The 20,101-nt window shown below is 36.0% G+C and overlaps 1 protein-coding gene and 1 long non-coding RNA gene across 2 annotated transcripts; both read right to left on the reverse strand.

Annotated features, from left to right (window-relative positions):
* Positions 1 to 806: 806 nt before the first annotated feature.
* LOC127943404 (dual specificity protein phosphatase 5-like) lies at positions 807 to 5,854 on the reverse strand. The gene is made up of 4 exons (XM_052539872.1): positions 5,379 to 5,854; positions 4,438 to 4,580; positions 3,846 to 4,065; positions 807 to 1,538 (listed from the first exon to the last, which is right to left on the reverse strand). The coding sequence occupies exons 1-4, from the start codon at positions 5,740 to 5,742 to the stop codon at positions 1,144 to 1,146; spliced, it is 1,122 nt and encodes a 373-aa protein (XP_052395832.1). The 5' UTR covers positions 5,743 to 5,854; the 3' UTR covers positions 807 to 1,143.
* Positions 5,855 to 13,976: 8,122 nt separating this feature from the next.
* Positions 13,977 to 18,338, reverse strand: LOC127943267 (uncharacterized). The gene is made up of 4 exons (XR_008149613.1): positions 17,619 to 18,338; positions 14,438 to 14,473; positions 14,155 to 14,201; positions 13,977 to 14,071 (listed from the first exon to the last, which is right to left on the reverse strand). It is a non-coding gene; the product is annotated as an uncharacterized LOC127943267 (long non-coding RNA).
* Positions 18,339 to 20,101: the final 1,763 nt, after the last annotated feature.

The raw sequence follows: 20,101 nt of genomic DNA on the forward strand, positions 1-20,101 counted from the left end.
TTATTCTTGAACTGACAGAAATATGGGGACAAGGTTACATTAAAAATGTTAATTTTATAGTTAGATGTAGGATTTTGGTGTTAAATTCACTATTGTTTCATATAGCATTGCGCTATACAGTCTATACAGTAAGTAGCCTACATGACATAAAAACTAAGAGTAACCCCTTACTTTACTTTTTCAAGGAAAAGTCATTGGTGATGCATTACACCCAACACTGCAGATTAACGATAATGTCCATAAATTATAAAATGGTGATCATTATTTTATAATTATCACATAGACCTGATCCTCATTTAATTTAACTAGGGAATTCATCGTGCTTGATGAAGAATGAAACGTTGTGAGTGATTCAGTTTGGTAAATTTGCAAGCGTGGATAGCTAGTGTGTGGAATTTATTATGTTTTGTTTTGATGTTGGGCCGTATTTTTAATTTTTTTTTCACGCAACTATTGATTACCTACAATTGTGCGAGGGTAATTATTCTGGTAACTCTGTTTTGTAGCGTCACTGTGCTAGTGTGAATCCTGAACAGGAGCCAAAGTGTAGTGTGTCTCTTTTGCTTTTGACTAGTGTGACTGTGAGGAAGGGATTATATATGTTCTCCTAAAATAATAATATATGTAAAATTTCACAGCAGAGGTCACTATTGTGTCTTTGTACTGTGGCCTAAACTCCCAAAAAAATTTTGCGAGGGCAAACATTTATAGTCTGTCAATATAATAACAAAGGCATTAGGTGGTGGGATATTCTTGTGTGTGTGTTTATTATTGTTAACTGATAATAAACCGAAACCACGAACACATTTTTGCACTTCTGTAAAAATGTTTATTAACAGATCCACAATTCATAAAAAAGAAATTGTAAAAAAACAAAACAATAATAATAATTTAATTTGCTCAGCTAGGTGCTGTTGATGGGCAGAACATCATCGAGCTAAGGCAGGTATTGCAGTGTAATCATTGTGCAGTGGTTTTCTCTAAGGCAAACAAAATGAAAAAGCAAACATTGTCTTTCATGATTTTTCTTTTTTTTATGAAAGCACAAGCATTTAATTCCCTGTGGTAGTCCATTGCTTTGTTCCGTTCACCCGTCCTTTATTTTTCAAGTACACTGAGATTGCAACGAGCCAGACAGCCATTTTAAGGCAGTGCAGTTATTGGACTCAGTTTGAACTGGTGAACCGATGGTTGGATGGGCACTGGTGTCAGGAAGGAGGTAGGGAAGGTGAAAACCGAGGACTCAAAGCTCTCCGTTTCGAGTGTGAAGTCGCCACTAAAGAAGGTGGGTGCATCCTGAGCGGCAGGAGTGACTGACGGAGGCGCGGAAGAAACCACCTCCGCCTCGAACTGCAGTAGTTGACCCATGAAGCTAAAATTGGGCGAGACGATGGCACGCCGCTGTCGGATGACCTCGAAGGCCTGCTCCAAGCACAACCGTTGGGTTTTCATGATGTACGCCATGCAGATTGTGGGAGAACGAGAGATTCCAGCCTCGCAGTGGACCAGCACTTTACCGCCATCTGCTTTCACACGTTCTGTGGACAGAAAAAAAAAACATGAATTCATTACAAAAGCTCATGAGACAACAGCATCAGTAACCAGAAATACAGACGGTCTTTTAAGTCAAACTTTCAGCCAGACTTTATTTGTGAAGCACATTTAAATACAACAGAAGTGTCCTGTGCACTTTTAAAATTAACGGACAAGAAAGAAAGAAAAAAATAATTAAATAAAAGTTGAAGTAGCAGCACCAGACAAAATAATAATGACTGTTTTCAAACACGTTTCCCCAAACACACCCCTCGTCTGCCATTGGCCAGTCAAACAATTAACCCCGCCCCAAATTTACACCATTGGTTGAGTCAGTGTTGCCATGCTGGACTGACTCTCAAAGGAAGCAATGTTTTGAAAACACCAGAGACAAAATTGGGAAATCAATCTATGCTGAAAAAAAAAGGATTAACTTTGAAACAATTTCCAGAAATTGCTAGCAAATTTTATATATATATATATATATATATATATATATATATATAGTATACTTAGAGTAACATCAAATGAAATGTGAAATTTTGAAATATAAAGACTGAAATTGTATTTTCTCATATACATTTTTACAAAATTTTTACAATGTATGAATGGTTTACTTACAGTTTGAGAACATTAATTTTGGTATGTAAAATATGTTTACAAAACATTACAATCTGCAAATGCCATAAAATGTTTCACTCTATATTAACGAGTGAAACACTATCATGGATATCTTTCACAGTTCTTCTGATATCCTCTGTCCATTATCGCTTGGCTAATTCATTTCCTCTGTGATCCCTTTTTTATCGTAATGTCATATCAGTTTCATTTCCACCCCAGAAATTTCTGACGCACAAATCCATAAATTCACACACTCACACCATTATGGAAAGCTCTGATTGCGTATTCCTGTCTGATTTAATACAGCTAAGCAGTTTCCAGCCTCATATCTCTCAACGACCGACGCACACACCGAGAAGTGAAGCGCGTGTTCATGCGAGATCCCTCGCTGCTGGTCTCTTTAAAACAAAACCCGCTGGTGTGAATCACGCCTGAAGCCCATCTGGAGCGGAGCGGTGCCGAGCTGTGGGCGTCATAATGACTATCACACCCCCTAATGTGCCTAAATATTACCACACACTCATTAGCTGAAGCTTTCGATGGATTATTCTTTCACTGCTATCGCTTTCCTGCGGGAGACCATATCACCTCACGGTCTCTTACTTACGTAATACTGACTATATTCAGGCAAATGTAAATGAAACTTGAGTATATTCGAAAGAGATGTGGGATGTGCACGTCAAAGTCCTTGAATGAGAGGATGACATGGTTAAAGCCTCACTAGAGGAACTGTCATAGAAGAACCACTTTTGGTTCACCCAAGTACCTTTCAGTTTCAGTTACAACTTGATTCGATTTTATAAGGGTAGAAATATGGCCTACAACAGGCTCCCTCCTATACTTGGTTTTGTTTTTGATAGGCTCCCACAGATCACCCATGAATAGCCTTAAACACTCTCAGATCATTGTGTAAACATATCCACCTGATAAAGAAGCCGTGAACAACCTACAAAACACATGACAGTCCATTCTTAGCACACAAACACACCTAACGCCACTAATCATCGACTCATCCACTGACACACTGGCCCCACCTGTGATACCTGTGACTCACAGCAACATGTCCATTTATCTTTCTCTATCTTTATGTTTCATCGTATTTTTTTCAGTAGGAGATGGTATTGCATTTCCCAGAACACAAGTTACATGGGATTTGTAGGCGTACATAAAAGTGCAGTCCAGTTGGATTATGGAAATCATGTGTTAGTAAAGCAGAGGAAGTCTTATTTTTACACGACCTGAAATAAGCTCCACTATCTATATAGGGCTGTACTCAGGGCTGTACTCAGTTCTGGGAATGGTTTTAGCCACACGGGTGAAGTTTAAGTTTACATAACACTTAAGGCGTTGTCATTTAAAATGTCTTATACTTATTAATAACCCACTGATAATAACCCAGTGATAATGTCATATCAGTTTTAACCACATCCGAACGTGAGGCTTTGAAGTGCTCAGACTGGTAAACTAAAAATAATAATAACATAAATGAAAATATTTAAATAATTAAAAACAGCTTTAAATAAAATAATACTAATTTAAAAACGAATTATATAAAGCACATAATTATATAATTACATGTGAAATTTAAATAAGAAAAAAATTAAAATAAAAAATAAAATGAAAAATATAAGTTAATTAACTAATTTAAAAATAATTCTTACAAAACGTTATTATATATACACAATATTTACCAATAAAATCTATGGCCTCCTGGAAGTGTGAGATGATATCTGCAGTGTGACTGTCCTCCACCGGGATCCATTTGTAGTCATACTGTCCTTTGGCGGGCCGCGAGTCCCTGCGTGAGACGTTCAGCAGCGCTGTAATGCGGAGGTCACTCAGATAGTCCTGTCTGCAGGCGTGATAGGCACTGCCCAGGTATAGGAAAGGCAAGATCTCCACCGGCCGTCCCTGGAAAATAACAACAAAAACAGATATCAAAACTGAAACTCTCAAGACTCGAGATCTCAAGATTCACTGCCCGAATACAAACAGGTTCTGTACTGGGACCGTTTGACCTTTTCAGAAAAATTGAAAAGGTCAGAGATAAAAGGACATTGGATGTCCGTTGGATGTCTTTGAAGGATTGTAAGGGGTCTTTTTGGTTTTGGGTAGATGGGTGGATGGTTGGGTTATGTAGTAGAGTCTTTAAACAGGGTCTTCTGTGTTTTTAGACTCATATTTGAGGGGGAGTTGTTGCAGAAACTTCAGCAGTTACAGGAAGTGGTTTGGGTGGAAGTGGGTTGAAATGAGGAAACAACAACTCGCTTTCTTCTCTCTTACCTGATCATAGTCTGGTTTGGGGTGAGCACCCAGTTTGTCACAGTGGCTGCTGACGCCTCTTTCACTTTTGTCTTCACTCAGATTCACAGACTTGGTTTCAGTGCAAAGCTCGGGGTAATGGGAATGGAAGTTCTCGTAGCCTCCTGGAATGAGAAATGCACCGTTATTATGAGGCGTCAAGGATTGTTGAGTCGTTCACCTTATCAAGAGCTTCACGTGTTGCATTTCAGAGCTCAGCTGAGTGTGAGAGGCAAGAACAAAATCCCACCAACAGAGGAAGAGTGTTCATGAGATCAAGGGCTTGACTTGCTTTCAGCAAAATCTCCTAGTTTCAACATGTCATTTTAACAAGTTGAATAAATTCGTTTAAAAATCCCTGTATGATTGAATGCAATGTTATCATTGAAAGGAGTAAAATATGATATAATGCCATAAATATTACTGTGCTATTTCTCATACATCCCTCTCCGACTCATCCGTCCTTTGACGCACAAAGAGAATGTATCTCTTGTAAACCAGAAAAAACCCTAAGTTATTAATTCAACAGCATTAAAGTGAAGGTTAAATGTATGTATGTGTGAGGTGAGAGATTTGAAATATATTACATTTTAGCACGATTATTATATTATTTGATATATATATATATATATATATATATATATATATATATATATATATATATATATATATATATATATATATATAAAAAAGTTCAGATAAAATAGTTTATTCATTAAAATGTCATTTTGTTTTTCTCATACAATTATTTAAAATAAACAATTTATATTATATTATTTATTTATTTATTGTTTTTTTTTTGGTACTGAAATCGTCATTCCAAAAGTAAATATAAAATTAAACGAGGTTCAAATATATTTTAACACTTCCTCTTGAGAAAACATTAAACCAAACACCCGATCGGTCCAGCAGTCTTTCCTCACCTTTCAGGAAGCAGATGCTCGCGTTGCTCGCCAAGTGCGACAAACTATTGATGACAATTTGAGCAATACTGTCTTTTTTCAGTTTTTGTAAATGGGCTGTACGGTCATCCAGAGCCACGACCGACGAGATGCTTCCTTCCCGAAGCCGAAACAGCGCTCTCTCGTCCGGTATGACGAACTGTAGAGGCACCGGTCCGCCGCGGGACCTCCGGACCACCACTGAATTCAAGTTGACATTGACGGAGCCTCTGATACTCGAGCTGGAGAAAGACAAATACGGTCTACAGTCCACAATCAGACAACTTCCACACTCCTTCCGTATGATCTTCCTCAGGCGGCGACAGTCTATGCTGGAGACCTTCATGTTGGAGTGACAAGCTGAAGTGTTTTCAGTGGGGGATGTGGATGTTTCAGGGGTGTACTGAACCCTGTGTGCTGTGCCTGAGTCTACATTTCCTCCGAAGGGGATTCCGTCGGATCGCTTTTATTGGACTGGAACCTCCGGCGCGTGACGTCACGAACCATATATGGACACGCCGACATGAGCGCGAGCCCGCCCTTCACACATACTGAACACTGAACTCATCAATTCATCACTGCGCTTCTGCACACACTGTGTCATTTTCTTGTAATTCAGATCCCGTTTCCTTGAAATAACAATAAAAATATTAAGAGGTATGTGGGGTTATTCGATGGATAGTACTTGTAGCTATTCCGAAAAAAAATAGTGAATTTAGACATCAAAATATATGAATGAACTAAGTCTTCACTGTATCCACCTGTCCTATATCCGTTCTTCATAATCCCAGGATCTCTAATGCGATTATATAGGTCACTTCCATCACCAGTCTAGGAAATACACAACAACAGGTATTTGTTTTCAATCATATCGCCTACACTGTGGAATATAATCAAAATATTGTCTTATTAGTTTATATGAGCAATGGTTTTGACTGGTAAGGGCCCAACGTTTCCCAGAATGCATCCCACGGTGAGGAGAGAATGAGTGTGTGTGTGACAGGAAGAGCAGGCTGATGGAGGATTACTGTGGCAGGCCGGCACCCATATGGCCCTGTGTTATCTCTGGGCTGATGACATCACAGTGTGGTGGGGTGACACACACGGCCCGCTCGCCCTCACACTCCAACCTAGCATTGGCTAAATGAACGGGAGGTGAAGATTTGGGTGTAATTGTATGTTAGGATGTGCATGTAGCCTACAGCCTACACAAGTAAGTGCCCGAGTGAGGAGGATCAACCGAATGTCTGTATGTGTGTCCTCCCTGTGACAGGATAGTGAAGGCATGGAAAAATGATAGATTTAGGAAGTCTGGGGTTTATAGAATCATTTTTATAGGATTTATAGAAAAACATATGACGGGTTTGTCTCATTTTAGAAACCCCTGATTTGCTTCTCTTTGTGTGAGTCATGCTCTTTCTTCTCTATTCCATCCACAGCCTCTGCATGTGTGTGTGTGTATGTGTGTGTAAAATGTCTTCCTGATGTATGTACGTTATAGGCAAAAAATCACAATGGACACACATGAGTTTTTGCTCTAGTCACAGATGCAGGTGCTTCCTGGATTCCTGACAGAAATTCCTTGCTGACCGATGCATTTCTTAATATATACTGCACATGATTTGCCAGCAAACACACACACACACATGCTCTTACAACACAGGCTCTTTCACATAAAGAGCCTTAACACTAATCTAATATCTGTGTACTTCTGGGCACCTGGTAAGCCCCGCCCCCTCACTGATGATGATGATGATGTCAATGATGCCGATGACAGTGGTAAATGACAGGATTCCTAGATTCACAGCTGTGTGCCGGTAATATATTGGGTCACATTATGACACACGCAGTAAACCAGCTCAGCTGATCAATAACAGACCCTCAAGAATAGTAGGAGATGAAAAAGCAGAGGCTTTAAAATACTTTCAGAACAAGCGTTCCAGGAATGAACAAGTGTTCCGGGAACACAACGTAATGCACTTTGAATAAAAACGTCTGCTTTCTTTAAACACTTTACTGTCACCCCCCACTTTTTTTTTTTTTAAATAGGCATGAAAGTGCACTATCCAAACTTAACGCCTCATGTGTTTGGAATCTTGCTAATTGCATCAGGTCAAACCACAGCTTTTAAAGGAAAAGTTCACCCCAAACTAAATATTTGCAGAAAATCTACAGATTTGTAGAAATTACATCATTTTTTTAGCAATGGATCCTCTGCAGTGAATGGGTGCCGTCAGAATCTTTTACAAATCTTCCTCCAGTAAAAAAAAAAAGTCAATTTCCAGTTGTCTCCCATATCAAAATCCACCCACATATTTATTCAGAGCTGTTTTGGCTTGTAAACGATGCATGATCTGTGCATATTTCTCCCCTGATTCAGACATTTTTTTTTTCATAATATTGGAGCAAACAACATTATGGATATAGGACTCATATTTTAGCCTGAAATGATGATTTGAAGTTAAAAATATCTTGATGCTTTTATTTATTACAAACATGCAGATTTTGTCTTAACAAGACATTAACTGATGGACTGGATTGATGTTGATAAGTTGTAGATTATTGTGATGTTTTTATCAGCTGTTTGGACTCTCATTCTGACGGCACCTATTCACTGTAGAGGATCCACTGATGAACAAGTGATGTAATGCTACATCTCTCTAAATCTGATGAAGAAAAAACTCATCTATATCTTGAGGATGAGTACATTTTCACAAAATGTTTCATTCGAAGATGAACTGTTCCATTGAACTTACAGGACATTGTTAATTGCCAAACATTCATGTTCACTTGCTTTTTCTGAAGTACCTCATTCCTGAAAGCACACACAGGCCACTACACACCCCTCTGACTGTATTACTGATCATTCTAATGTCACAATGCTACAGCGCACAGAAAGCGAGAGAGATATAAATGTACCTCGCCTTCTCTATTCAGAAGAACAAAGCAACTCTAGTCTGGAGCAGTAAAAATAGCACAGACTCCAGGTGCTTGTAGACACTGTCTGATTGAACTAAACCACACCGGGGTCCTTGCCTCGGCGTGTGTCTATTTTCTGTCACATGTATGGAACATTTTCAGTTTACACCCAGATTTGGAAAGCTGTGTTTTCCGACATGGATTCAGGTGGACAGTTACTTGATATTTTTTTGATTGTTAATGCATTAAAACCTAGCTAGACAGCATTTTTAGGTAACATCCTGATGCAGGGATTTAGCACTCTTCCAGTGTCTGAGTGAGCGAGGGTGGAAAGTGACCGATGAACTGAACTGATTTAGAAATAAGCAACAACAATAAACAACAGTGGCACAAATATATACTTCTTCAAAGTATTTTTCACAAACATTTCTTTATCTTAGATCTGGATCATATAATCCAGAATAAGAGCTCCAGTTGTTTATTTTTACAGTTTTAAGAATGAAACATGAGAAATGTAAACTTTGATCTGGTCATCAAACGCAGGTTTTTATATGGCTTCAGAACACTTGGAATTTACAGGATCCCAGACAGCAATACTCACTGTCTAACCAATGATTTCGGGATCACGGGTTCATGATTTTTAGGCAGTACTACAGCACATATTAGCAGCGTTTGTTGTTTGCTTTTGGGATCTGAAGAAGCTTTAGGAACCTGCACTGTAAAACAAAAAAGAAAAAATGTGACATTTACGGTAAAATACCGCCAGCTGTGGTTGCCAGAGCTTCACCGTAAAAAATATGGTAGCAACATTTTAGGTTTTACAGACTTGACTTAAATTCACAATAAAATGCCTTATTTAATTTACTGATGTAATGTTCATAAACCAATATATTGAAGTACTAATATCTGTTTGCAACCATTGTAATGCAATAATAACTACCAAAAACTGGTGGTGATGATAAAGTCACATGTTAAACCAAAACTCAACACAAACTGCTTTTCTACGAGCTGAGGAGGAAAACACTTATACAGTATATAGAAGGTGCACAGTCTAATTCAGACAAACACTAAACCCCATCACGGTGGCACACGCGATACTGAAATAATGCAATAAACATTAATTTAACAACATTATATGTACGATTAAACCCTAGTGTACGCAACTAATAATAATAAAAAAAAAAACTAAGAAGAAACATATTTTTTCAACACAAGACATCAAATATAAAGTGTCATGCAGTGAATTCTGGGACTGTCAATTGACGTTTGACTTTTTCTTTTTCACTTCAAAAAAAAAAAAAACGTTTTAACAGTATTTTACTGTAAAATCACATTAAATGTAATTACATTTATTCATTACATATAATGTTACATATAATGTTACACATTACATATATAACCAGTCAACAGGTTTTTACTGTGGCATTTTTACTGTAGTCTTTTATTGTTAAAATCGATTGCATTGTTTGGTTAGCAACATGCTAATGACCTACTCTATTGGATTCGGCTGTGTTTCCTGTTTGTGTGAAGATCAGCTGACTTTGAACGAAGTCAGTAGAAGGAAATAATACAATTATATTTTATTCAATGCCAAAAAGTGTTACGAGTTTTAAACAAGATGTTGTAAATGCTCCTCGTTGGTGTTTCCGTCATGTTCCCTCACTCAAATGTGCCATTCAAGCATTTGTTTTGTTTACGGAAGCACATTCTCAAACCTTCTGTTAAATGTATGTGCGTGAGATAATCTTCTATTTCAGACGTGTTGACATTCAGCAGGAAAGTTTCAAGGCTTCCAGGGGTTTCCCAGAGCAAATCCCTAGATGTAATCAACCTCTCTTATTGTTCTACCTGCTAATAACTTATTGTTTGGTTTAAATTTAATGACAGTCATTCTCATTTCAGACAAAATCAGACACTTGGATTGTCATTTTTACATTCGCTTGACATGAAAAGTGTTCCTAATGTTGCAAAATCCATGCATCATTGCATTTAATTAATCAAGTGTCTGATTAATCCTTTATTTCCTCAATAACCCTTCACTTTACAAACTGAGGGTGCAATATAACGTGCAGAGCGGGATGATTTTAGTGATTCTGGCACAGATGAAGCAAGAGATCCAGGCTTTGATTTCCTTCTAGTCTTTCTTTGCCAGTTACTGCCTTTAATTCTAGCTGTGTGCATTTGGCTTTCTGACTCCCACACAGACTCACTTGGATAAGGGAGGGGGGAAGAGAAAGAAGAAAGGCAAAATTATAGACAGAACTCACCCCATGTAGCGGGACTACAGCTGCAGGCCAGGGCTGAACGGCCCTCCTCCTTTCTCCACCCTGGAAGACCCTTATGATGCCAGCCATTTACACTGATTACAACATGAAAGTTTTCACAGGGAATGATGCTTCCTGAAAAAAAATTTCAGGTTCAGTGCAGGTTGAGCTTTATTGACAGAAAACCATTTAATCTGGTCACTTTCGTTTGTTAACATCATGCACTTGGATGACTTTTGACATACAAACTTTTGAAATATCGGCTGATAGATGCTGCTTTCAAATGCTCTTGTGTGTATCTGTGTCAATTTGTGTCAATTTTTATGATACAGTTTGTAGCTTATCCAGCTAAATTTTCAGAATAGCTTGCCCTATACAAAGGCTCATTCACCCATAAAGCGCAAGGACAATTATTAATATAACTCCATTCGGATTCGTCTGAAAGAAGAAAGTCATATACACCTAGGATGCTCCGAGGGTGAGTCGAACATTTACGAATTTTCATTTTTGGGTGAACTAACCATTTAAAAGGATGATGTAGCTTGTCGTTTTAACAGCTAGTTTGACTAAACTGTAGTTTACAGCTTAATTTAGCTATTTTTTAGCTATCTAAATTTTCCAAATAGTTTGCCAGAAACTGCGATGATGTAATAAATAACCAAACATTCATCCTCCCAGAAAAGAGATCCCTTCAAAAGGATGACGTAGCTTGTAGTATTACCAGCTACTTTTGCTAAAGTATAGCTTAGCAATTTTAAAAGCATAGATTGTAGCTTAGATAGCTAAATTTTCTGAATATCTTGCCTGTTGATAATGAATAAACAGTTTCACCCGCCTAGAAAAGTGATTCCACCACTAGGACGATGTAGCTTTAGATAAGCCGCTACTTTAGCTATTTCCGTTTAGCATAGGTCATTTAATAACGTAGTTTGTAGCTACATTTTCTGAATAGCTTCTGTTATGTAATAAATAACCAAACATTTATCCACCCAAAAAATAAGTTACTACCATGAAAATGGCAATGAGGTTTGTAGTGTAACCAGCTAATTTTGCTCAAGGCTAACTTTCAGCTAATTTCATAGTGTAGTTAGCTAGCTAAATTGTCTAAAAACTCACCCAATACTGTTGTTATGTAACGAATATCAAAAGGTTCATCTGCTCAGAAAACTAGTCCTTTGAAATATGTCTTCACATGTCAAAAATAACAATTTTCTATGCAGAGATGGGGACAAATACTGTACATCTAAAAGTATTTTGTTTCAAATTACAAATACTTGCTCATTGAATGTATTTAATTAAAACACAAGTAATTTGTAAATTGATAATACAAAAATTTGAAGTGCAAGAGACAGTGCCATTGTAATATTGGAGTAAGATAGACACATAAGAGAAAGAGAAGTGCTTTCCCCTCCTTTAAAAACTTATAAACATATTCCTTAACTCTAACACTAGACAATATATCCAATATATTGATCCTTATTTCTTCTCATTTCTTATGTTTACTTAAGACACAACTGATTGCATTTACTTGAATACCAAGCAAGTTTCTTTATCACTCTTTTATTGTTTCTTCGTCTGCGTGTCAAAAATGAAGCAGTCCTGTGAAACTGTGTCCTTCTCAGGAGGATGGCTCAAGCTATTTCACTGTCAACAAGATTAACTCCTGAAAAATGCTGATATTTAGCAGTTAAAGGGCTCTATGAATTCAGAAACCCTTGTTATTAGAGACACCGGTGGCTGTTACGTGAGCCGTGGCCAGCAACTTATTGCTCATGCTCTTGCACACACTACATAATAAAGTGAGCTATGGCCAATGTGTGATTCATCGACATCTTGTCAACAGATATGACAGAAGGACATTACATAGAAATGAGTCTACATGCTTCATCTCTTTTTTTTTTAAGTTTCAATACATGCTGTTCACACACTGGCAATAAAATCGATTAATACTTGAAAATTCTTCCATAAAGCCCCTTTAAAAATGTCATTTAATCCATAGAAACAAGTAGGCTAGCTAACTTTAGCTAGGAAGCTAACGTCACTTCTCAGCTAGCAAGCTAAGTTCTAGAGCAGCTTTTCTTCTGTCCTGTAATAACATGCAGTGAGCAATATCTGATATTATTATATATTTTAGTACATACTTAGCCAGTTTGCACCAAAACAGCTTCTTTCAGTGTTTTTTTTTTATTTATTTTTCTCCAGTTGGAAGATTGAACCATTTGATGAATTAAAGGCTTGGTTCACCCAAAAATGGAAATTGTCATCAATCTCTCACCCTCATGTCAACCTTCGTTCGTCTTTCGAACAACAATGAAGATCTTTTTGATGAAATCTGAGGGCTTTTGTTTCTCCATAAGCAGCGATGCAACTTACACATTCAAAGCCCAGAACAGTAGAAAGACATCGTTACAAGTACTCCATGCGACTCCAGTGGTTTAACTTCAGTTTTATGAAATGATGCACCCATAATTTACAACTTTATTTATGAAAATACTGAGCTGCATTGTGCATCACAATGCATCTGTGTTATGTTTATGCGATAGAAGACTCGCACCTCAACACAATGCACAAAAGTGAGTGTTCACTAGAGTACCATGTGTTTTGGATTATATTTTCATAAATAAAGTTTTTTTTACCCAAACAAAGCACTCACATCACTTTATAAAACTGAGGTTAAACCACTGGAGTCACATGGAGTACTTTAATGACCAATCGTTCTGGACCTTGAATGTGTAAGTTGCTTTGCTGACAGTAGAGGGACAGAAAGATCTCAAATTTCATCAAAAATATCTTCCTTTGTGTTCTGAAGATGATCACAGGTCTTAGGCCGATCGTACACTGTATGGTTTTCATGGTTTAGTTATTGCGTCAAGTTCAATACATCATCAACACATTACCACTAATTGATCTTTGCATTTGGAAAGTGTTGAACATCATCATTTTGCTTGTGATGATTGGGTTGTTGAAAGGACATCAAGTTAAGAATATACATGCAATTCACTGCACTGTAAAAAATTTCACGTAAAATCAACAGTAACTTACTGGCAACAAATAGCCAGCAAGCTTCAGTATTTTATTCCACGGTAATATTACTGTAAACCTGACTACAGTAGTTCACAACATACTGTATAATAACTTACAGTATATTTATACTGTAAAATTAATTACAGTTCATGTTTTTGCACTGTATTTTAAAATACTGTAAAGTTACTATGCAGTATAATTGATTACGGTAGTTTTTATATTCACATATACTCATCTATACACAACATATAACTAACTACAACCTGTTACATGCTTAAAAAAGAATGAAATATAAAGGCTTGTTTGAAAAAAAAATTTCACACAGATATTACGGATTATTAGATGTCATGTAAATTATGACAACACTCAGAAGTCCATTTAAAAACTTTTATTACAATTTAATTCATTAAATGGTAAAAACACTCTCCAGACTTGACAGGGCCAATGCAGATCCCAGGTTTTTGCTGCCTATAGAGAACAAAACACAAAAATTAAGTTGGACTACAGCTTGACCGACATCAATGTGATAAACAGACTTGAAAATGACTTACCTCTTTATTAACTCATCAGCACGCTGCAATGTCGAACAACATACACGCTGAAAGAAATGAAAAACATATTCAACACTGCATAGACCTACACAGAGATACTGGAAAAACTGGAAAAATCACTGGAAAAATCCACAAGAGAATCTATAGTTTGCAAGATTCCTGTGTTCCTTAGCAAGTCTGACAAATTCTGGAATAGACTTTACAGAGTACTGACACACTTTGCAAGATAAAGGCATTTCTAATCTTATTTCCAAACAATTTTAACTTTAGATGCAGTACTTACCCATCCACATCTGGTGACTTCACCAATGATTTTTACCTGTAAGACAAAGAGAAACATGGATCAGTTAAAACATAAAAAGGTTACAAAACAATTCCAATATATAGAATCAAATTAAATAATTTGAAAAGAAAACAAATTTCAAAGACCAGAAATGACAAGCTATCAACTTAAATGCAACTTAAAAATAGCACAAAAAAACTTAACATATAATTTAAGTAAATCAAATAATTGAATGCTAGTATTAATTATTCAACCTGTGCATTTCATTTATTACTTGTAAAAAAAATGGCTAATCTATTAAATTATTATTATTCATTTATGTACCTATTACAATGAATTTGAGATCTCTTGGTGTCCTAACAGAGACCCGATTTCGAGGGAGAACCTGATTTGTCACAAATAAGAAATGAGAAGCAACCAAAGTGACAAGAATACGGGGATTATAATAGCCATTATCGTGAATATCACACAATATCAAATATACAACTTAATTATCCGCAGTGCGTTGGCAGTGGCTGTATTCAGATATTAATGCACTTGAAGAAGTTAATGAAAACGAGTGAGCAAAATCATGGGAACGGCTGGTCTGAAGAAGGACTATACCGAGACGAGGGAATTAAACCGGCCCGACTTTCACTGCCTGTGTATTCACTTTAAATGAATACATCGGTTGTACTCACGCAATAAATGTATAATATGACTGAAAACTATGGAGTTAGAAATGTGTCTTTATTACATGCGAGAAAATAAAAGATCTGAGAGAAAAAAAAAAGTTTGAGAGAAAAAGTTATCACACTGATAGCAAAAAAACATTTCATGAGAGAAAAAAGAATATTTGAGAGAAAAAGTTTTCATGCCAATAGCAAAAAATAATAATATTTGAGACTAAAAAAAGTTTTGAGAGAAAGTATTTTCTCATAGAACATAAAAAATATACATTTGAAATTTTAAAAATTATTTCTGAGAAAAAAAATCTCTCTCAAAATACTTTGAAAAAAACTCTCAAATATATATTTTTTGCTATCAGTGTGAAAATATTTTCTCAAAAAAAAAAAAGTGTTTCTCTCGAAACGCTTTTCTTTGCTCTTGATGCAATTTCTTGCTCTCGTGTCAGGATTTTGCTTTCACTGTGAGAATTGTGTCATGGGCGGGGCCACGTTCCTATTGGCCAGTCGGGTGAGCATCGTCTTGTCTTGGGAGTCGAACTGATTCATAACACCATTGTTCGGTTCACCTGCATAGAGGCCGCCTCTGCCTTATGGATAGTTAAGTTGAGCACGGACATATGACACTCCAATGTTTGGGTAAGATGATGACACACAGCTGGCTGAGCAAGTTCAGTATCACTGAAGATTAAACATTAAAAAATAGCACTAATTTTCATGAATGAATATTATATTATGTGCTTGCTAATTGCTAGTAAAGCTAACCAGCCATCATGCTAGGTAAACTTGCAAACTCACCTGGTTTATACTATGTTTAAATCAAATGCCAAATTAATGTTTTGATTTAGATAGTTTCACGCCTTATTTAGTGAGTAGTGAGCAGTGATTGATATACCGTTTGAAAGTGTCCCACCTAGTTTTGTTTAAAATAGTCTTTGTATGGTTGTTGCACATGTTTAGCTACACTGCATGTATAGCTCGCAAACTCAGCTACACTGGGCTTATTCTAAATATTTTTTACCATCTAGCTGAGGTCTAGAGCTGACAAGGTAAATTGCAGGTCTAGGACTAACTCTTACATTAGCAACCCACAAATATGTTTGTGCCTGTACTGTCATGGTAATTATTTTTTCTTTTAAATCTTTCAAACGGTATGTCAATCACTGTCTAACGTTAGCTAGTTGTAGGGTTGCCACCTTCCATGCATACTAACGTTAGTTGAAAGTTGTGCGGGAGGTTGTAAGAACAAGCAGTTACTCTTCAGGTGCTTTGAGGCTAGCAAGTGCAAAGGTAGAAACTAGCTCACTACTCACTAAATAAGGCGTGAAACTATCTAAATCAAAACATTAATTTGGCATTTGATTTAAACATAGTATAAACCAGGTGAGTTTGCAAGTTTACCTAGCATGATGGCTGGTTAGCTTTACTAGCGATTAGCAAGCAAATAATATAATACACGTTCATTCATGAATATGAGTGCTATTTTTTAATGTTTAATCTTCAGTGATACTGAACTTGCTCAGCCAGCTGTGTGTCATCATCTTACCCAAACATTGGAGTGTCCGTGCTCACTGCTCAACTTAACTATCCATAAGGCAGAGGCGGCATCTATGCAGGTGAACCGAACAGTGGTGTAATGATTCAGTTCGACTCCCAAGACAAGACGATGCTCACCCGACTGGCCAATAGGAACGTGGCCCCGCCCATGACACAATTCTCACAGTGAAAGCAAAATCCTGACACGAGAGCAAGAAATTGCATCAAGAGCAAAGAAAAGCGTTTCGAGAGAAACACTTTTTTTTTTAGAGAAAATATTTTCACACTGATAGCAAAACATATATATTTGAGAGTTTTTTTCAAAGTAGTTTGAGAGAGATTTTTTTTCTCAGAAATAATTTTAAAAATTTCAAATGTATATTTTTTTATGTTCTATGAGAAAATACTTTCTCTCAAAACTTTTTTTAGTCTCAAATATTATTATTTTTTGCTATTGGCATGAAAACTTTTTCTCTCAAATATTCTTTTTTCTCTCATGAAATGTTTTTTTGCTATCAGTGTGATAACTTTTTCTCTCAAACTTTTTTTTTTCTCTCAGATCTTTTATTTTCTTGCATGTAATAAAGAACCAAAACTCACTCCATAGAAAACACTGTGAGTGTCCCTTCAAGTCGTGCATAACATTAGTGTAATAGGTCGATTTCGAACATAGCTTTAGGTTTAGGCGCGTAAGGCCTCGATCGCGACAGGACACACGCACACGGTGTAAGTTACACACAAATGTTCAGAAAGAAGAACATTTCGATTACTTTGTTCTAAACTTGAAATTATTAACTAACATTAACAGCAAACCTTGTGATAATTAATATTTGGTTAACGTTAGAATGTTTGTGTTACAGACTACTATCAAACTCACCACCGATTATTTTGTGGTAACGTTAAAACGAATATCTTCCCTTTGGGGTGAAACTTTTTGAAATACACATCTTTAAGATATTGAATAAAATTGTATATCTCACCTGACTGGTTCTCGTTGGTCTTGTTCATCCTCAAAGGCTCAGAAAATGAATTGGAAAATGAGTGCAGGCTGACGGTTTAGATGATTGGTTGCCAGGTATATCGCGTACGATACCGCTCTTTATGTAATTAGTGTGTTTAATAGAAAGCAAAATAATAATATTAAAAATATATCATGGGAATTGATTTTATCTATTTACCTAGCCTATATTTTTGACATCTACATCTCTAAAACTACCTCCCACCCACAAAATTGTTGGCTATAACCTATGAGATTAGGTGGGTTTTGTGTCAAAATCTGGCAACCATAAAGATACGCAATTAAAAAACACCCACATAAATCATTCAACTTTTTTTTAACTATATGCCAAATGCCTTAATATATGGGTTACCATATGAAACGATGTATTATAAAATTCCTTATAAATAAATATATAATTAATAAATAAAATTCCTTGTAAGTTGGATTATTACTGTCATCAATTTAACAGTACTATAAGGATTACTGTAATTATTTTCCCACTCTATTGTTTTTTTCAAAGAATAGCATAAATTGACAGCAACTGTCCTGTAAATAGTTTCTACAGTAAGACAAAGCTGGAAATACAGCAATAATACTGCAAAAGTTATAAAATTGACAGCAACTTACTGTAAACTGTTTCTACAGTAAGCTTTCTCTGATAATACAGCAATAATACTGTGAAAACAACAGAAATCGTTTACAGTGTGTATATGTTGGTTCTTTTTGTGCATTGACTTGTAAACTAAAGAAGATTATTATTAGCATAGACTTTCATTGTACTGTGGGTGCATTACTGTAACCATGAGTTTTATTTATTTTGATGTGCTGAGGAAAAGGATGACACAGATGCCAGTGAAAGCACTTATTAACTTGTTTTGAACCATGAATATTCCTGTATGCAGGTTTCTGTGTATTATTAGCAATCCTGAAATGGATTGCATGCTTCATATTTGCAGTTGGCATCCCACATCCCTATATTCACTGGAGAACTGTATGAAGAGAATGACTCATTTTTCTATATTCTTGATCTCAGATCCCTTTTGAGGGAGGGAGGGATGAAGAATCGAAGGAATGAGGGGATGTTGAGGAGAAATGCAATGGCAACAGACAGGTGACATGTCTCTTAGCTGGAGATTTTCTCCTCTCCTCTGAGGCAGAATCTAAAGATATCATAACCTATAGTGCCACACACACACACACACACACACACACACACAATGCAGCTTTACCAAAACACAACACGTATCGATCATTACCTACTTCTCACGAGCCAGTTAAAGGAAGAGAAACCCATTGTGATGTGTGTCTCTGTCTGCAGACGCTACATGACTCACCGGGTGATAAGCGCGTGGGTGCACACATGTGTTTATGTGTCTGAATGTGTTTCTGGGTGAAGATAACATCCTTCAAGACGAGTTTGGTGCCTCTGACAAACTGTAAACTCATGAAAGTGTGTCACAGAGAAAACATTAATTACACAGTGTGCGGTAAAACCAAACCAGTAGAGCAGAATACTCAATAAATGTACAGTGGTCGATCCAGTTTAATATAAAATATATATATATATATATACACACACATTTATTTTGTCATTGCATGGTGGAAACAAGCTTCCATAGAGAACTATTTCAAAGTGAATCAATTTTTTTTTGTGTGTGTGTGTGTTGTGTTGTGTTGTATTTTGTTTAGTTTTTTTTTTGTGTTGTGTTGTTTTTTGTTTAGTTTTTTTTGTGTTGTGTTGTTTTTTGTTTTGTTTTTTTTTGTGTTGTGTTGTTTTTTTGTTTTGTTTTTTGTGTTGTTTTGTTTTTTGATTAGTTTTTTTGTGTTGTGTTGTTTTTAGTTTAGTTTTTTGTGTTGTTGTTTTTTGTTTTGTTTTTTTGTGTTGTGTTGTTTTTTTGGTGTTGTTTTGTTTTTTGTTTAGTTTTTTTGTGTTGTGTTGTTTTTAGTTTTGTTTTTTGTGTTGTTTTGTTTTTTGTTTTGTTTTTTTGTGTTGTGTTGTTTTTTTGGTGTTGTTTTGTTTTTTGTTTAGTTTTTTTGTGTTGTGCTGTTTTTTGTGTTGTTGTTTTTTGTGTTGTGTTGTTTTTTTGTTTTGTTTTTTGTGTTGTTTTGTTTTTTGTTTAGTTTTTTTGTGTTGTGTTGTTTTTAGTTTTGTTTTTTGTGTTGTTGTTTTTTGTTTTGTTTTTTTGTGTTGTGTTGTTTTTTTGGTGTTGTTTTGTTTTTTGTTTTGTTTTTTTGTGTTGTGCTGTTTTTTGTGTTGTTGTTTTTTGTGTTGTGTTGTTTTTTTGTTTTGTTTTTTTGTGTTGTTTTGTTTTTTGTTTTGTTTTTTTTGTGTTGTGTTGTTTTTTGTGTTTTTTTTTTTTTTGTGTTGTGTTGTTTTTTGTCTTGTTTTTTGTGTTGTTGTTTTTTGTGTTGTGTTGTTTTGTTTTTTGTTTAGTTTTTTTGTGTTGTGTTGTTTTGTTTTTT

This window comes from Carassius gibelio, chromosome A22, assembly GCF_023724105.1.
Source record: "Carassius gibelio isolate Cgi1373 ecotype wild population from Czech Republic chromosome A22, carGib1.2-hapl.c, whole genome shotgun sequence".
NCBI classification, from domain to species: Eukaryota; Metazoa; Chordata; class Actinopteri; order Cypriniformes; family Cyprinidae; genus Carassius; species Carassius gibelio.